Here is a 17,137-nt window from a genome sequence, read left to right as displayed (position 1 = left end):
ATAAAAGCAGTGCTGTTGACAAGACTTTTGTTGTTTAAAGAAAGAAGCTGCTTTTCTCCATATATGGTTTGTAGCCCTGTAAATGTTTCTAATGGTCACATCCTCTTTATTAGCGTGATTCAGCTTTTCAGGGTGTTTACACTAAATCTGGCATCTGATTCTGTAGAAAATGAGGTATTTTGCTCCTTATTAGTGCATTCAATTGATATAACAGTGCAGAACCAATTACAACGGCAAAATAAAAGTCCTTCAAATGCACCTTGATGTCCCACAGCACAGTTCAATCATCAATATTGATAGCAGTGAAGCTTCCATTACAAATTCCACCAAAAAAAAAAAAAATCACAATCAACAAATCAGATGTTAATCGTATTGTTATATAAATGAGGCCCCTGGAACATGAAACAGCATATTAATCAAGAGCAAAATCTATACCGACATTGCTGATTAGAACTGGGTGATATTTTCGTTGTTTATCAGAGGAATTCTATTGAGCAGCCTTAGAAAGCCTGCAGGTAGAAATGACTGGTTCCCAGTTACAAAGTCTGCATTATTGATAGGATTTTCTGCTTATTGAAGCAGTTATATGATGAACACTGACATAAGAGCTCATTAATAATTACGAATAATTTTCTCATACATTTAGCTAAAATAAATATTTTTCCCATATTGCCGAGCTCTTTTGTATAAACCCTTGGTTTTGTTTAACGCAACCGAACTGTAAATGCAGTTTAATGTCTAATCAGTCCTGGGAGTCGGCCAAATGTCTTTGTTTCTTAAATTTACTGTTGTTCTTCAAAATGTTAATGTGACATGAAGCACACAGTTGAGCTCTGCATGTGTACAGATGCTGTGTTCAGGTGATGTGAAATGTGGAAATAACAGAAGGCCTAGTGTCTGTTTCCTGTCGACGACTTGATTAATGCTGTGTGTGAGCTCTACCCCACACAGGTACCCCGTTCTGTGTACAAACCCAAGTTCTAACCCTGTATTTGACCACAGTTAACTAATTGTCCTTTAGCACAGCAAAACACTGGAGGATGTGTTGCATCACTGAAGGCCTGAGTGTTTCTCTCTCTATGGAAAAGTCTACAGATTATCTCTGTCTCCTCTCACACCTACAACTGTGTGTGTGGTAGAAAAGTTCCTGTAAAAGCTGAAAGCCGTATTTCTGTACAGAGAGTTTGGCCATTAAAGGCCTGTATAAGACAAACGTGACTCACTCACCTGTGAGCCTCAGAGATCTGTGCACACAGACACACACAGACCCCCAACACAGACACACACAGACCCCCAACACAGACACACACACACAGACCCACCCCCCCACACACACACAGACCCCCAACACACACACACTGACCCCCAATACACACACACAGACCCCCAACACACACACAGACCCCCAAAACACACACACACCCCCAAAACACACACACACACACACAGACCCCCAACACAGACCCCAAACACACACACAGGCCCCCAACACACAGAGACACACCCCAACAAAGCAAATGTAAAATGCTTAGGCCCAGTACAAATATATTCAAAAGTATTTTGTTCAAAGGGTGTACTTTGACCACATTCATGTCATTATGCACCATTACTGAAAACATTGTAAAATCTTAAAACACCTGTTGACCTCGACTCACAACTGCCATTTCCTTACTGAGTTATGTAAGCCACTTTAGCAACTTCACACGAAAGTAAAGGTGGCCAAGTTCACTAGCCAGACGCCTCAAATTTGTAGAGCTAGTATGGCACATACAATTATTTTAAAGCAAAACAATTTTTTTAATTTAGAAATTACATCTAATCAGATGGCCCAAACTCATCACTTCTAGGCGAAACAGAGGATGTCAACAGAGGTGCATTAAGAACAGTTGAAGTGTTTCAGAAAAAGAAAAAAAACTCAACACGAGCATGACGACCATAACTGGGCTCCTACCCTCTACTACAGTTCCTTATCTGAGCATCATCTCATGTGTTTGTGTGTGTGTACGTGTGTGTACGTGTGTGTGCTTGTGCACACACACCTCTATGCGAGTTGAAAACATCCTGCTGGAATGTATCGAGTAAAGGTTTGTCAGGAGAAGGCAGTAACAAGGATAATGTGCTGAGTTACATTGCACAGCTATGGTGTAGTGGTGCACATATTTACACACACAGTGCTCTCACAATTAGTGTGGACATACAACAGCAGAAGCCGTGGCACGAGCAATAAAGAAAATAACACGCTGTTTAAATCGTATAAAGTTATCTGTTATAATCCGAAACATCACTGAGGCAGTTGCTCAGAAAGTGGCAGCATATTAAAGATTAAAGTGGCAACTCACAGAGACAGAAACATGTCTAGGGAAATGTAATGCTTTAATGTCCAGGGGAAAGTCAGGGCTGCTGCTGAGCGCTGGACTATGACTGGGCTGGCGAAATAAACTCCTGCAGGGACCATGGTGCATTCCACCAATCTTACATGGCCTAAAGCACACAGAGGGAGCGAGGACAGTCTGCACCATGTACATCTTGAACGGAAACTTTTGGCCACAGGAGACGTTAGTTCTGAGAGAGACGCAATATGCTGAAGGATTTAAAAACCCCAGTTTGGCCAACTGGATGTACGGTGGGTGAAATGATGAGGTTTGTTTTCTGAAAATATCACCAGAGTGCTGACCATCTACATATTTAGGTAAAGAACTTTAAACCCTTCACTGGACCTCTTATTAACAGGTCATCGTATTGTTTTTTTGTTCCACTATGTTTTAATGCCAATATGTCTTGCGAGCCATTGCCTGTCATCGGTACTGCTCACTGTGAAACAAATCTCAGCTTTTTCTGAATCTTTTAAAGTGTGGCACTGCTGATTTACTGGCACTTTGTTAGAACAAATGATCGATTATTTGCTGTGATGATATTTTCGCAATATCGCCCGCTCCTGAACTAAACTGATCCAGAACCCCAGACTTTAGTGCATAATAACGGTTTCAAGTGAAGATAGGTTTGGCGCGATCCTTAGAAGCCCAGAAGCTGAACGGCAACGTCGTGTAACACCGTTACAGTGTGAAATGTAGTCCTGCTACCGCTACATCCTCTCACTCCCAGTGTAAAGATCCTGCCTGTAAAACTGCATGTCTGTATACAAGTGTGTGTGTGTGTGCGCTATAAAACAGCTTATAAAACATCTTATAAACAACTGCAGTAACAGAAATCAAGAAAAAGAAAAAGAAGAAAACGGTGGCATTATTTCTCTCTGGTGCGCTATAAAATCCACCATCCTGAAGCGTGAGGTCACTCCACACAAGCGCAGTGCACCGTGCGGCTGTAGGAAGGTCAAGGCAAGCTTGATCAGAGACGTGGTGCGAGTTCATCCCCTGATCCGCTCTGCTGTGTGTTCAGAGCTCAGAGAGCAAACAGCATCAGGCACCAGTGGCTTAGGAACAGCAGATCCTGTCCTCCGTCACGCTCTCTCACTCCTTGTGCAGCTCTGAGTCAGTGTGGAACGACGAGGCTTCTGCCTTTCAGTCAGACCGTGAGCAGGCTGCAGAGCTGTTACAGGATCACACACTTCTCCTTCTCCTTGGCCTCTTTCTTAGTTTTGCGCTCGGTGCTGGAACTGTGCTTTCCTGGACTGGAACACGTTGCTGCTCCTCCTGCCGGGGCGGCGACCGCTCCTTCTGCCACAGCGCCTCCTCCTGCCTGAGCCTGTGGGACAGAGAATGGGAGATGTAAACAGGGACAAGGACCTGCAGGGCAGCAACAGTGACTGGAAAACAAACTGCTCTATCTGACCTGCTGAATGCTGTAACAATAGTCTGGTGCTTGAAACAGTAACTGTAGACGACTTCACTCACATTTGTGTTTGTTTTAGTTAAATAAAGTCTTTAAGTTATATTACTGTGCTTTGAAATATAAGAAGGGAGAGAATTACTTTTTTTTTTCACTCTCGCGCGCGCACACACACTCTCGCGCGCACACACACTCTCGCGCGCACACACACTCTCGCGCGCACACACACTCTCGCGCGCACACACACTCTCGCGCGCACACGCACTCTCGCGCGCGCACACACACTCTCGCGCGCACACACACACACTCTCGCGCGCACGCACACACTCTCTCGCGCACACACACTCTCTCGCGCACACACACTCTCGCGCGCACACACACACACTCTCGCGCGCACACACACACACACTCTCGCGCGCACACACACACACACTCTCGCGCGCACACACACACACTCTCGCGCGCACACACACACACTCTCGCGCGCACACACACACACTCTCGCGCGCACACACACACTCTCGCGCGCACACACACACTCTCGCGCGCACACACACACACTCTCGCGCGCACACACACACACTCTCGCGCGCACACACACACACACACACTCTCGCGCGCACACACACACACACACTCTCGCGCGCACACACACACACACTCTCGCGCGCGCACACACACCCTCTCGCGCGCGCACACACACACACACTCTCGCGCGCGCACACACACACACACTCTCGCGCGCGCACACACACACACTCTCGCCGCACACACTCACTCTCGCGCGCACACGCACTCTCGCGCGCACTCCCACACACACACACGCTCGCGCGCACACTCTCGCACACACACACACTCTCGCGCACACACACACACTCTCGCTCGCACACGCACACACTCTCGCGCCACACACACACACTCTCGCGCGCACACACACACACTCTCGCGCGCACACACACACACTCTCGCGCCACACACACACACTCTCGCGCTCACACACACTCTCGCGTGCACACACACACACTCTCGCGCGCGCACACACACTCTCGCGCGCACACACACACACTCTCGCGCGCACACACACACACTCTCGCGCACACACACACACTCTCGCGCGCACACACACACACTCTCGCGCGCACACACACACACTCTCGCGCGCACACACACACTCTCGCGCGCACACACACACTCTCGCGCGCACACACACACACTCTCGCGCGCACACACACACTCTCGCGCGCACACACACACACTCTCGCGCGCACACACACACACTCTCGCGCGCACACACACACACTCTCGCGCGCACACACACACACTCTCGCGCGCACACACACACACTCTCGCGCGCACACACACACACTCTCGCGCGCACACACACCCCCTCAAGCTCGCACACACACACACTCTCGCGCGCACACACACACACTCTCGCGCGCACACACACACACTCTCGCGCGCACACACACACACTCTCGCGCGCACACACACACACTCTCGCGCGCACACACACACACTCTCGCGCGCACACACACACTCTCGCGCGCACACACACACACTCTCGCGCGCACACACACACACTCTCGCGCGCGCACACACACACTCTCGCGCGCACACACACACACACACACTCTCGCGCACACACACACACACTCTCGCGCGCACACACACACTCTCGCGCGCACACACACACTCTCGCGCGCACACACACACACTCTCACGCGCACACACACACACTCACACACTCTCGCGCACACACACACACACACTCTCGCGCGCACACACACACCCCTTTAGTAGAACAGTGATCCAGCCTGTCAGGAACAGGTTAAATGCTTCAGTTAATGTTCCCATCAAACAGTATAAGGAAGAAAAATAGTAATCTCTGACTGTGTCACTAACATGTATGTGCATGAATGAAAAACACAGAAAGGGTGTGTGTGTGTGTGTGTGTGTGTGTGTATACCTGTGCGGCCTGTGCGGCTGCAGCAGCCTGTTCCTGTTCATCCTCCTGCTCTTGGTAGAACTCTGATGCCCTGCGATCTTCCTCCTCCTGCAGCTTCTTCGCTAACTCCAGATCACTGATACCCTCAGGGAGCTCCCAGCCCAGCTCTGACACCTGCTGCTCCTGCTGTAGTGACAGCGCCATCAGGTAGTCCTGCATGCACACACACACAGTCTTCAAAGAAAACCATTTTCGATAGTGTAAGATGGCCGTCAAGTGCACAGACACCGAAAGGCGTTTTGAGCATGAAACTGATGTTTTTGTTTGTTTTTGAAACTTTATAGAGGACACTGTTTATATCTGTCCTCTTATAACATGAGCAGCAGTTTGAATAGATGCAGTGGCTGGCTTTATAAGTGTTAGTTGAGGCATGTTAACCTTCACAAATGATCAGGGAGAAGTAACCAGGCTGGAAGTGATGACGATTAAAACAAAACAAAACAAAAACCTTGCTGGAAGAAATTTATGATAATGTTGATAAATATCTAAAGATAACGAATAAAGCTGGTTTCCTGGTTTGAACCTGAGATCAGGTTACTGTGTGTGTGGAGCTTATTACTGTGTTCACATGGGTTTCTTCTTTTTACCAGATTCCTACAACCCTCAAATCTTCTATATATACTAAATGTGTGATTGTAGCTCCCTCTGCTGCTCCTGTGAAGTAAAATCTGAACTTTTGTTCACCTGCTGTTCATCAAAACACAGCAAGGTTGATGAAAATGAGCTGAAAGTACTCAAGAAACAAAAATTTTTTATAAAAAATCCTCTATTATTCAAGCGGCAGCCATAAGCACAGGGAGTAAACAGAGGGAGAGCATCATCAACCCTGAGAGAGTTTTGGAACAGACCGCTGAGAGGTGATGAGGTAAAGACTGCACAAGGTATTCTGGGAAATAAAGCTCAATGGATGCAGGGACATAAGATTAAAAGTTCTTGTGAAATCCAGGTTTCTTTTGCAGTGATGTTGGATGTATAGGGGACCGAACAGGTAGACCTGGGATACACAGGATTATTCATAACATCGTAAAAGGTCCTATATCCCCCTTCTCTGTATATATTACCCTCCCACCCCCCAGCTGTATATCTTTATTAAAAATTATATTGTAAATATTCCACTATGCACTTCTGCTTAGATGCTGACTGCACTTCATTGGCTTGTACTTTGCACAATGACAAACTTATAATATTCATCAAATTGATTCAACATTTTTATGGTGTAATTTACAATTTATCCAGGAGGTGGCAGCATTATATTAGGCCTGACTTCTGGACACCAGACACGGATTACAACGTGCCTAAAGCAATTTACGGCTCTAAAATCAAGTCCTGCACATAAACAGTTACAATTGAATAAAGTAAAGAGCTATCTAGTCATCTTAAAAACAACAGCCTGTGAGTGGATATTTACCAAGGAGCCTGTAAAGAAGACTACGTTAAAAGGTGGTCCTGACCTGGTCAATCTGGTCCTGCTGGCCGTGGTAGACGCTCTCAGGGTCAGAGGGTCTGAGACGAAACTCTGAATCACAGAAGTTTCCGTCCCCATCCACGTTATGTAGACTCTCCCACACCACCTTCTCCTCAGTCAGAAAGCCCTGATCTGTCACCAGCAGGTACAGCTGGCCCTGCAACACACACACACACACACACACACACACACACACACACACACACACACACACACACACACACACACACACACACACACACACACACACACACACACACGTAGCCATCTTGTAACCACATCTTGTAACCACAGACCCACACAACTCATCACACAGACCCCACCACCCTCAGCACTTCCTGAGCACAACATCGATATAGATTGGTCGGAAGGTTTATTTTTTATAACACAGCTTGAAGCTGAAGCTACTGTCGAAAATATCTTAATTTGTCTGTTTAAATACATTACTGATTCTATAGTAACTGCTAAGTCCTGTACGTGTGCACCAGATGCTAAATGCTAAACTGTACTGTACTGTTTGAATACCATGTTATTGTTGATGTGGTAAAACTTGATGTAAGGAGACTTCATTGTCAGAGTCTCACTACAGTCTGAGGTAAAACTATAAGTTTCGATGCAGGTCTTCAGAACGGAGGACTTCGTGCTTGGTGTTTTTGGTTTAACACGACAAGCCGCAGTTTATATCTTTTTAGACTGTAATGTAAGAGATAACAGAACATAACCTCCCAGAGATCTATAAAATAGATATATTTATAAATTGTTATATTTAAAAAAGGCTCTTATTCTATTGTCTGGGGTAACTGTAACACTGCTTCACATGTACTGTACTGTATATATTCTAACAGTTATATCTCAGTGTTCTGGTTCCCTGGAGGTCCAGTGGCATGATCCAGTCGTCTCGTTGCCACGGCCTGGGTTTGATTCCCGGTTCGGGAGCTAAACCCATCCACTGAGGGATTAACTCTCAGTGCCCATCTCAAGCCAGGATAAAATGAGAGGGTTGCATCATGAAGCACATCCAGCAAGTATGTGGATCAAAGTATGAGGATCAGATGATCTGCTGTGGCGACCCTCGAACAGGGAGCATGCATAAAATGTTTTATGTGATTAAATTTCTAGTAACGCCATGCAATCCTGAGCTGTTTGTGTGCATAAAGCACCTATTACTGTGATCTCTCACCACTCAGACTAGATACTAGAAGAGCGTCAAAGCCACCCATCCTACTTACGCACTCAGAAGATGCATCTGGCTTTCTGTTAGGCTTTTGCTGAGCCAGAAGAAAAGTGACATGAAAGGCCTTTGAAAACCTACAGGGGTATCAGTATGAAGTCTTGGCTAATGACTTGCTCTGTTTCAAAGAAAATGTAGCCGAGATGCAGTGTTCCTTTGCCACAGTAGCAATATCTTTAAAAGGTTTCTGTCTCATTTTAGGACACTGAGCACATGAAATTTATTTATTAACCACCACATGTTAATTTATTGGTTTATTTAAACAGGTGGGAATCAGGACGCACAGGACACGCGAGTGAGGGATGAACTGACTTTTCCACCACAAACAGCTTTTGCAGCCACCTAAATGCTGAACCATAGACCAGGTTCTGACTGTCTATGAACATAAATACTAATATACCCCAAAACTGTCAAAATGTTTATGGACTAGGATCTGATGGACAGAACACTCTTTTTTTTTTTTAAATCCATAATAAAAACAGATAAATATAGGGAACCTCAGAGAGCCACTGCTTTCTAAATGGTTTTCTGGATGACTTGTGAAATATGTTTCTGCTGATTAAATAAATCAACCCTATTTGTTTAGACGTCTAACCCGAACAGTCCACCATAAACCACAGCCCGACTACCTCAGTGTCTATCGCCCAGTAGCCCGAACCGCTACTTTTTGATGAAGTGCTTTGAAAGACTGGTGAGAGATTTCACCACTTCTTCACTATCTTACACCCTGGACCCACTAAAGATTGCGTACTGTGCCAACACGATGGTAGAAATGGACCGGTGGCATCTCCTCAGACGCTTAAAGGACTTTAAACTGAGCTCTCTTGTGCTAAGGTCTTTCTTGATTGATTTCTCAATGAATGTGTCCATTAGAGGGCAGAAAATTTCAATCTAAAGGAAAATCTTGTTGAAACAACACTGAGAATCACTTCCAGGTTCTAAATCCCTGATACAGCACCACTTACTCCACAGCAGACGAGGTAAAGAGTGATTTCTGTTTTCTTCCTTTAAATAAAAAAATCTAAATCTAAAATGTACTCCAACATCCATTGTATGATATTCGAAGGATAGTATCATCTCAAATGGAGCTATTATTATTATTTTTTTTGGAATAAAACTGGAAGCAGAAGCCTTTACTAATGACATAAAAAGTATGTAACGTGACGCCGCTACATTTAGCAATGTGTGTGGGCTAATTTAAAAGACTTTTCCACCGGAGTGTCATCGACTGTATTGGAATTGTTTTCTCCTCCAGCGTCAGTGCCCCATAGCCCCACCTCTCTTCCACTGCATAAACAAAGCTGTGAGTGTTTGTGTGCATGTGTCCAACATCCCACACTTGGTTTTAGCAGTTAAATAATTGGCACATCCGTGTACTTGAAGTGCACTTCATGTTTTAGTCTGAACACATTACTCACACTATTTATAGCACACACTGGGGTAGAGAAGTACATCGTGCTATTTGGGACACTCCAAGTTTATTTTGTTCATCTTTAACTCAACCAAGACAACACAATGTATCTACCTAATCTGACCTGAAACCCTATTTAGACCATACGTATAGTATATATACCCTGTATAAATAAACCCTAGTTTAGTGAGCATGCATTTAAGAGCCCTTGACATGTACTTCACAGACTGACCCACAATGAGTTTGTATACATACAGTGTTTGTGCCGTCTACCTTGAATTTGGTCATGGTACTGAAGTGGTTGTTTCTGAAGAACACGCACAGTTCCCCCTCTTGCACGGTGGACGTGAGCTCACACAGGCCGTGGTAGGTCAGCTGCGTGGCCGTGTTGTGAAGGAACTGCTCTGCCACAAAGCCTGATGCAACACACATTACAAAGATACACGTCATTTTACAGCCAAGTTCCAGTGTGTGTGTGTGTGTGTTTGATGTGACATACAGCTAAGTATTGTGACCCATACTCAGAATTTGTTTTCTGCATTTAACCCATCCAGCAGTGAACACACACACACACACACACCGTGAACACACACCTGGAGCATTTCTAGTGTCCTCAAGTTTAGCATGGAAGCATGAGAACTCGATATGATGCGTATTCTGACACAGACAGACAATCAAACAGACGGAAATCTAACAAACGCCCATAAAAACAGGCAGTTACAGATCATACTGTATGATTATGCCAGTCTCAGCCCTAAGTTTGAGCCAAAGAGGGAAAAGGTGTGGATCATATAGTGCTTTTAAAATAAATACCGTAACATTAAAGCAGCTGCAATAGTTAGAGCTTCTGCTAACTGTCTTTATAATCAAAAATGGAATATATATTATATATATATATATATATGTAAAACACAACATTTTCAAGCTTCTATCTTCTCCCTTAGTGACCTACAGAAACTACTGATGAGTGATAAATAAACCATATAAAGTGTTGTATAGCGTTGGGCCACTAGAACAGCTTCAATGTGCCTCAGCATCGAATCTGAAACATTCTTTCAACAGCTGCTGTGATGATTGAGGAGATGTCTAAACCTCACTGTGCAAGTATTAATGATTATATAATAAAATCCAAAAAAAAGGGAATAGAATATAAAATATTTATTTCTGACATTTGTATGGGATTAAATAAACCATTAAACTATCAACTTAATTAACTAAAATGAACTATTTGACTATAGAGTTGCACACAAGCACACGCACGTAGATGGAGATAGATGTAGATGCAAGATGCAGCATATGGCAGGAGAGAGAAGGAGAAGTGGAATAAAAGAAAGATGTAAAGAGGTGGAGAGAGGTATAGAGAGAGAGAGAAGTAGAGAAAGAGAGAGAAAGAGAGACATGTAGAGACAGGGAGTGAGAGAAAGATGTAGAGAGAGAGAGAGATGTAGAGAGACAGAGAGATGTATATAGAGAGAGATGTAGAAAGAAATGTAGAGAGAGAGAGAGAGAGAGAGATAGAGGTAGAGAGGGAGATGTAGAGAGATGTAGAAAGAGAGAGATGTGGAAAGAGAGATGTAGAAAGAGAGAGATGTGGAAAGAGAGATATAAAGAGAGATGGAGTGAGAGAGAGAGATGTAGAGAGGGAGATGTAGAGAGATGTAGAAAGAGAGAGATGTAGAAAGAGAGATGTAAAGAGAGATGTAGAGAGAGAGGGAGAGAGAGAGAGAGAGAGGGAGAGATGTAGAGAGAGAGAGATGTAGAGAGGGGGTTGCACCACATCACTTCGGACAGAAACAGTGTGAGAACAGAAAGGAAGGGACACACCCAAGCTGAAGAACAAAAGAAACAGAGAAAAGACATGTCTGTGTGTAGATACAGAATTCATGAGGAACTTTTCCTGTCATTATTAAAATATTTTTGTGATGCAAGAGGCAGGAAATATATTTAACTTAATGAACTATGTGATGTAAAAACACAAGGAGAACATAAAGAGAGGGACAGAGCAGGAAATGAGAGCATGTCAGTAATCAGTTGTACGTCACACGGTACAGACACACAGACAAAGAGACACAGACAAAGACACACACAGACAGAGAGAGAGACACAGACACAGACAGAGAGACAGACACAGACAGAGAGAGAGACACAGACACAGACAGGGAAACACACAGACACACAGAGACGCAGACACAGACAGAGACGCAGACACAGACAGAGACACACACACAAACAGAGACACACACACAAACAGAGACACACACACAGAGACACACACACAAACAGAGACACACACACAAACAGAGACACACACAGACAGACAGAGACACATACACAGACAGACAGAGACACATACACAGACAGACAGAGACACATACACAGACAGACAGAGACGCACACAGACAGAGACGCACACAGACAGAGACGCACACACACACAGACAGAGACGCACACACACACAGACAGAGACGCACACACACACAGACAGAGACGCACACACACACAGACAGAGACGCACACACACACAGACAGAGACACACACACAGACAGACAGAGACACACACACAGACAGACAGATACACACACACAGACAGACAGAGACACACACACAGACAGACAGAGACACACACACAGACAGAGACACACACAGACAGACAGAGACACACACACAGACAGACAGAGACACACACACACAGACAGAGACACACACAATGACAGACAGACACACACAGACAAAGACAGACACACACACACACACTCTCCGTGTGCTTCTAATATAAAGACCTATTCACACAACAGCCAAAGCCATAATTACTTTAACTAGATGAGAGCATGAAAAAAATCATTGAAAAAGGTGCAAGAGACAAAGAGCTGGAGGAATGAAAGAACCCTCACACCTTCTCCAGCCAGCTCGCTGTTCTCCGACTGCTTATAACCAATGATCTTCTCAACCAGCTGGTTATAACTGCAGTTCCCCACCGCCTTCACTATATCACTCATCTAGAGAGAGAGAGAGAGAGAGAGAGAGAGAGAGAGAGAGAGAGAGAGAGAGAGAGAGAGAGAGAGAGAGAGAGAGAGAGAGAGAGAGAGAGAACCATATATTTTGGTTTTACTCAAGTCCTCATCAGATCTTTGAACAAACTGAAAAAGTATTCTGTTCCTAATAACCCTTAGAAACTCATGAACTCAGAACGAATGATGAGTTAATGAATGTAGCAGCTTAATCCAATGTATACTCAGTGTTCTTTTCCCTTTATATCACCATTTCTCATTATATACATTTAGAGGCCACATTAACAGGGACACCTGTAAGCTAACTTTAGACAAATTCACCACATAACACAAAGAACCTTGAGGTTCCAGTAACAGGAACCTTAGGCAATAGGGGACATGGCTTCACTATGACTGGACAGATGAAGATTGGAAAAGCATTGCTTTAGTTTAGACACTAAAAAGGACCCTATATAAAAAGGACCCTATGATGTGATACCCTTATTGCCCTGAACCAGTGAGGATTTCTGCTCATTGCTATACTGTTTCTTACAGAAACCGTGTTTAGCTGATGTCATGCTGTTATGAGTCAAAACAGAACAGAAAACCTGTAAATATGGCATAAAGTCTGATATCCGATTTCCCTTAAACGATCGTAATGTTCAATAAAATGGAGAATATAATATCTTCAACATAAAAGATATGGTGCATCATTTTGAGTCGTTTTATTTTACACACCTGGGGCTCAACCAGCCAGCCGTGGTACAGCGGAATGTCGAGCAGGTCGAAGACGATGCACTCAGGGGTGTATTCAAACACCCTAACGCCTGTGAACTTCACATTCACGTCCAAACCTGTCTGTAGTTTGTGGAGGACTGCCATGGCATCGCTCATGTTCTATACACACACACGCACACACACACACATACATACACACACACGCACGCACACACATTTAGGAGAAACAAAAGCAGTACAATATACATGGCCATCAACAGTGAACTACTATTAATAATAATTAAAATATTAAAATGCATACAGTTTTCTTTTTACTCAAATCTTATGATATTTGATTGCTGCTTTTATGTTTTGCACTGAACCCAAGATAGCCGCTAAGACCAGGGTTATATAATAACCATATGACTAAACCTAGGCATTGACACAGCAGCTACGCAAGCAGCATTGTGCACATACTCAAGTTTCATCCATCTGGAGGATTAAAAGCTCTTGCCTAATAACAGGCAGGTCAGAGCCAAAACACAGCTCCTGCTCCGATTTATCATAAAGTAAGCAGTGAATATGGCGGGAGACGTGAAGGAGTCTAAAATAATGTGGAATCTCCAGAGCCCTGTAGAGAAGGCTACAGCAGCTCCAGCACAGATCTTTTAATTAAATTAAATAATTAAATAAATTGTGACAAAGGTTAGATTTCATAACAGCTGCCATTTGTGTAACATTTGGTGTGTTTCTTCATATTATAACATGCCATACATGTCAATATTTTTGCTGAATAAAAGCTGGAAATGTGCTGCAGCCATCTTGAATACACATGCATGAGTTTAAGAGCAGAAACACACACACTCACGATCACTCACACACACACTCACACACACACTCTCACACACACTCTCACACTCACTTAAAATTTTTTATTCCTATTCATGATTTTTTGCCATTTGAACTGTTGAAGTGTTTTTCTAAGTCCTTCCAGTTATTATACATCAGTTCTGTGCTGTGCTTCTTTCAAATGAACACAAGTGAGAGAAAAAGAAAATGCAAAACAACCAGCAGACAAATAGAACAAGAGAGAGATAAAAGGAAATGAAGCCCATATTCTACACAATACGGCAAAGATAACTGAACTTTACAAAACTGCAGACCACTGAGCAGCAGCAAAACACAACAAACAGCAACACACACACACACTCATCAGGCCGAGGCTGACCGAACCCTGCCGAACTTCCTGCACCTGCAAACACGGTGATCACCGAGGACTCAGCAGCTGCTTCTGCACACCTATTGTTTTATATAAAGTGGGTGGAGCTAGTCTCCGGTAAAGCTTGCCAACAGTGTTTGTTCTTCCCAGCTAGCTTCCCAAGTCTTGCTAATCTAGTTTCTGAGCATTCAGCCAGAAAGCTGAAGCTAACCACTTAAATATAGCCTATTGTGATGATATATAGTCACTATTTGGTGAAGCAACCTGGGAATTTCAGATAGAAACCTGTCAATCTAACTTACGCAACAGTGTTTGTTCAGTGTGTTATCATATTTATGCATTATATGATGTGACTTGGTTTCACACAAACGTTTCATAATTTACACTTGTAAATCTAAACTTTTGTAGATGTTAAAGTTTCAGTTTATTAAGCAAAGCATTTCACTCATCTTTCTTCTGATTCTCTCTGCCTCTGCCTCTCTCTGCCTCTCTCTTTATTCAGGCCATTTGGGCTGCACTTAGGCTTTATGCACACTGTTTACGTTCACAGGCCATGCATTTGTATGTGATTATGGAGAAAAGAAGCCACGTAAAATATTTTCTGAAAACTGCTTAGTTGTGCTGTGAGGGAACATGAGTCAGCGTCCTGTTGGAACATGTGCGAATATGATTCATTACGGCACCATCAGTTCCATTGGGCAACCAGCCACAACCCAAATCCATCTGCACACCAACCTCATCCCGCCATGCTGTGCTCCGTGCTCAGTACTCACCATCAACCCACCCTCAAGGTCCAGCTGAGCCTCTCACATATTCTCGCTCTCTGCTGCTTTACCAGCTTGTCGTGTGTGTGCGTGTGTGTGTGTGTGTGCCATCATCAGTCTACCCTCTCACTCTGTTATTATAAACAACTGCTGTATAAATACTCTGTCTGACTGGCCTCCAGTGAGCCTTCTTTTAAGCTTCCTTTTAGATCTCTCTCTCTCTCTCTCTCTCTCTCTCTCTCTCTCTCTCTCTCTCTCTCTCTCTCTCTCTCTCTCTCGCTCAGACAAATGCTATTGAAGCAGAGACTTAAAGATGTCGTCAGTGAAGAATTCACAACACTATGTGTAATATTTTAAGTTCTCCTGACACTCAAACCAACATCCAACCAATCAAGTGCTTCTACCTGCCTGTCAATCATGTTGCTTGCCATTTTCAGTCATTCCTCCTTTAGCACAAGCATTCCTGAGTTTCTCCCTACAAGCACATCCCTGTTGTTTATACACCTGATAATGTTGTTAATTTGCTTGAAAGCCATCAGTTTAACGATTTAACTCCTTGTATCTTTTAAATGTTTAAAATAAAAATAGCGAGAAGTGGGAATATATACTGCAGGATACTTGAATTGTCCCATCCTTGATTCAGCAGTTGGAACAGTGGAAGGAATCTCCAGGATCAGTGTCCGAGGTAAAGCTTTACCTTGAAGTTTTGACACAGGAAAGATCTTCAGGATGGAGGGCAGTCTTGGTTAGAGAGTCTGACTTGTAACCCGAAGGTTGTGGGTTCGGGTCTCGCGCCAGCACCGAGCAAGGCACCGAACCCCCCATCTGTTCCCCAGGCACCGCAGCATAATGGCTGCCCACTGCTCCGGGTGCGTGTTCACGGTGTGCGTGTGTGTGTTCATTGCTGTGTGTGCACTTTGGATGGGTTAAATGCAGAGAACTAATTCTGAGTAGGGGTCACCCTACAGCCGTATGTCACTTCACTTATGTGTTTTTCAGCAAGCTGATAACATTTGGCCTCCATTTCATTCTGGTGCATCACTGCTACAAGAGCTATTAGATCAAAGAATTAATCAAAACTCTGAAAACCACTGAAGCCATTACACTGAAGGAACTAAAGCAGATGGCTTTGTTGAGCCAAACATGGGGAGCAGGACAGACAGCACCAAACATTAAACCGGCCTACAAAAAGGCAAGGAGTGTGCTACGCCTGCCAGTCTGTGCTCCTTGCTCCAGCATTTACAGTCATGAAGTGATAGCAGCACAGAAGAACATCTAAGACTCACAGACTGAGCCAGCCTTTAGGTTCAGGCTGAGCTACAACATAAACACACACGAGCATCTGAGACACTTCTATTTTAATCCAGCTATTCTCACGCTTTCAGAGCCCATGTGCAAAAATAGACTCAAGTTCTCAGGAGTGTGAGTGGAGACATGGAAAACGAACCTCACCTTAAACCGGGAAAAGGACAATATGCGAGTTACAGTCACATCCCAGCTGACAAGGGCAGAGAGAAAGGACTTCTGAAATCCTGACAGCTGTATCAT

General features: G+C 44.2%; 1 protein-coding gene across 3 annotated transcripts in view; it reads right to left on the bottom strand.

The window, feature by feature from the left end:
- Positions 1–1,520: 1,520 nt before the first annotated feature.
- Positions 1,521–17,137, bottom strand: part of mindy2 (MINDY lysine 48 deubiquitinase 2) — a 31,090-nt gene continuing 15,473 nt past the window's right edge. For 2 of the 3 annotated variants that reach the window (XM_047817555.1, XM_027137079.2), the window contains 6 exons: positions 13,628–13,786; positions 12,796–12,898; positions 10,175–10,317; positions 7,246–7,416; positions 5,756–5,968; positions 1,521–3,702 (listed from right to left, as the gene is read on the bottom strand). In XM_047817555.1, the coding sequence (XP_047673511.1) occupies positions 3,550–3,702; positions 5,756–5,968; positions 7,246–7,416; positions 10,175–10,317; positions 12,796–12,898; positions 13,628–13,786 (942 nt within the window). In that variant the 3' untranslated portion in view covers positions 1,521–3,549. The remainder of the gene's footprint in view (positions 3,703–5,755; positions 5,969–7,245; positions 7,417–10,174; positions 10,318–12,795; positions 12,899–13,627; positions 13,787–17,137) is intronic. The other variant, XM_027137080.2, reaches the window with a different exon arrangement.

This window comes from Tachysurus fulvidraco, chromosome 1, assembly GCF_022655615.1.
Source record: "Tachysurus fulvidraco isolate hzauxx_2018 chromosome 1, HZAU_PFXX_2.0, whole genome shotgun sequence".
Taxonomy (NCBI): Eukaryota; Metazoa; Chordata; class Actinopteri; order Siluriformes; family Bagridae; genus Tachysurus; species Tachysurus fulvidraco.
Note: the sequence above shows the minus strand (reverse complement) of the source record. Positions and strands in the feature narration are given on the sequence as shown.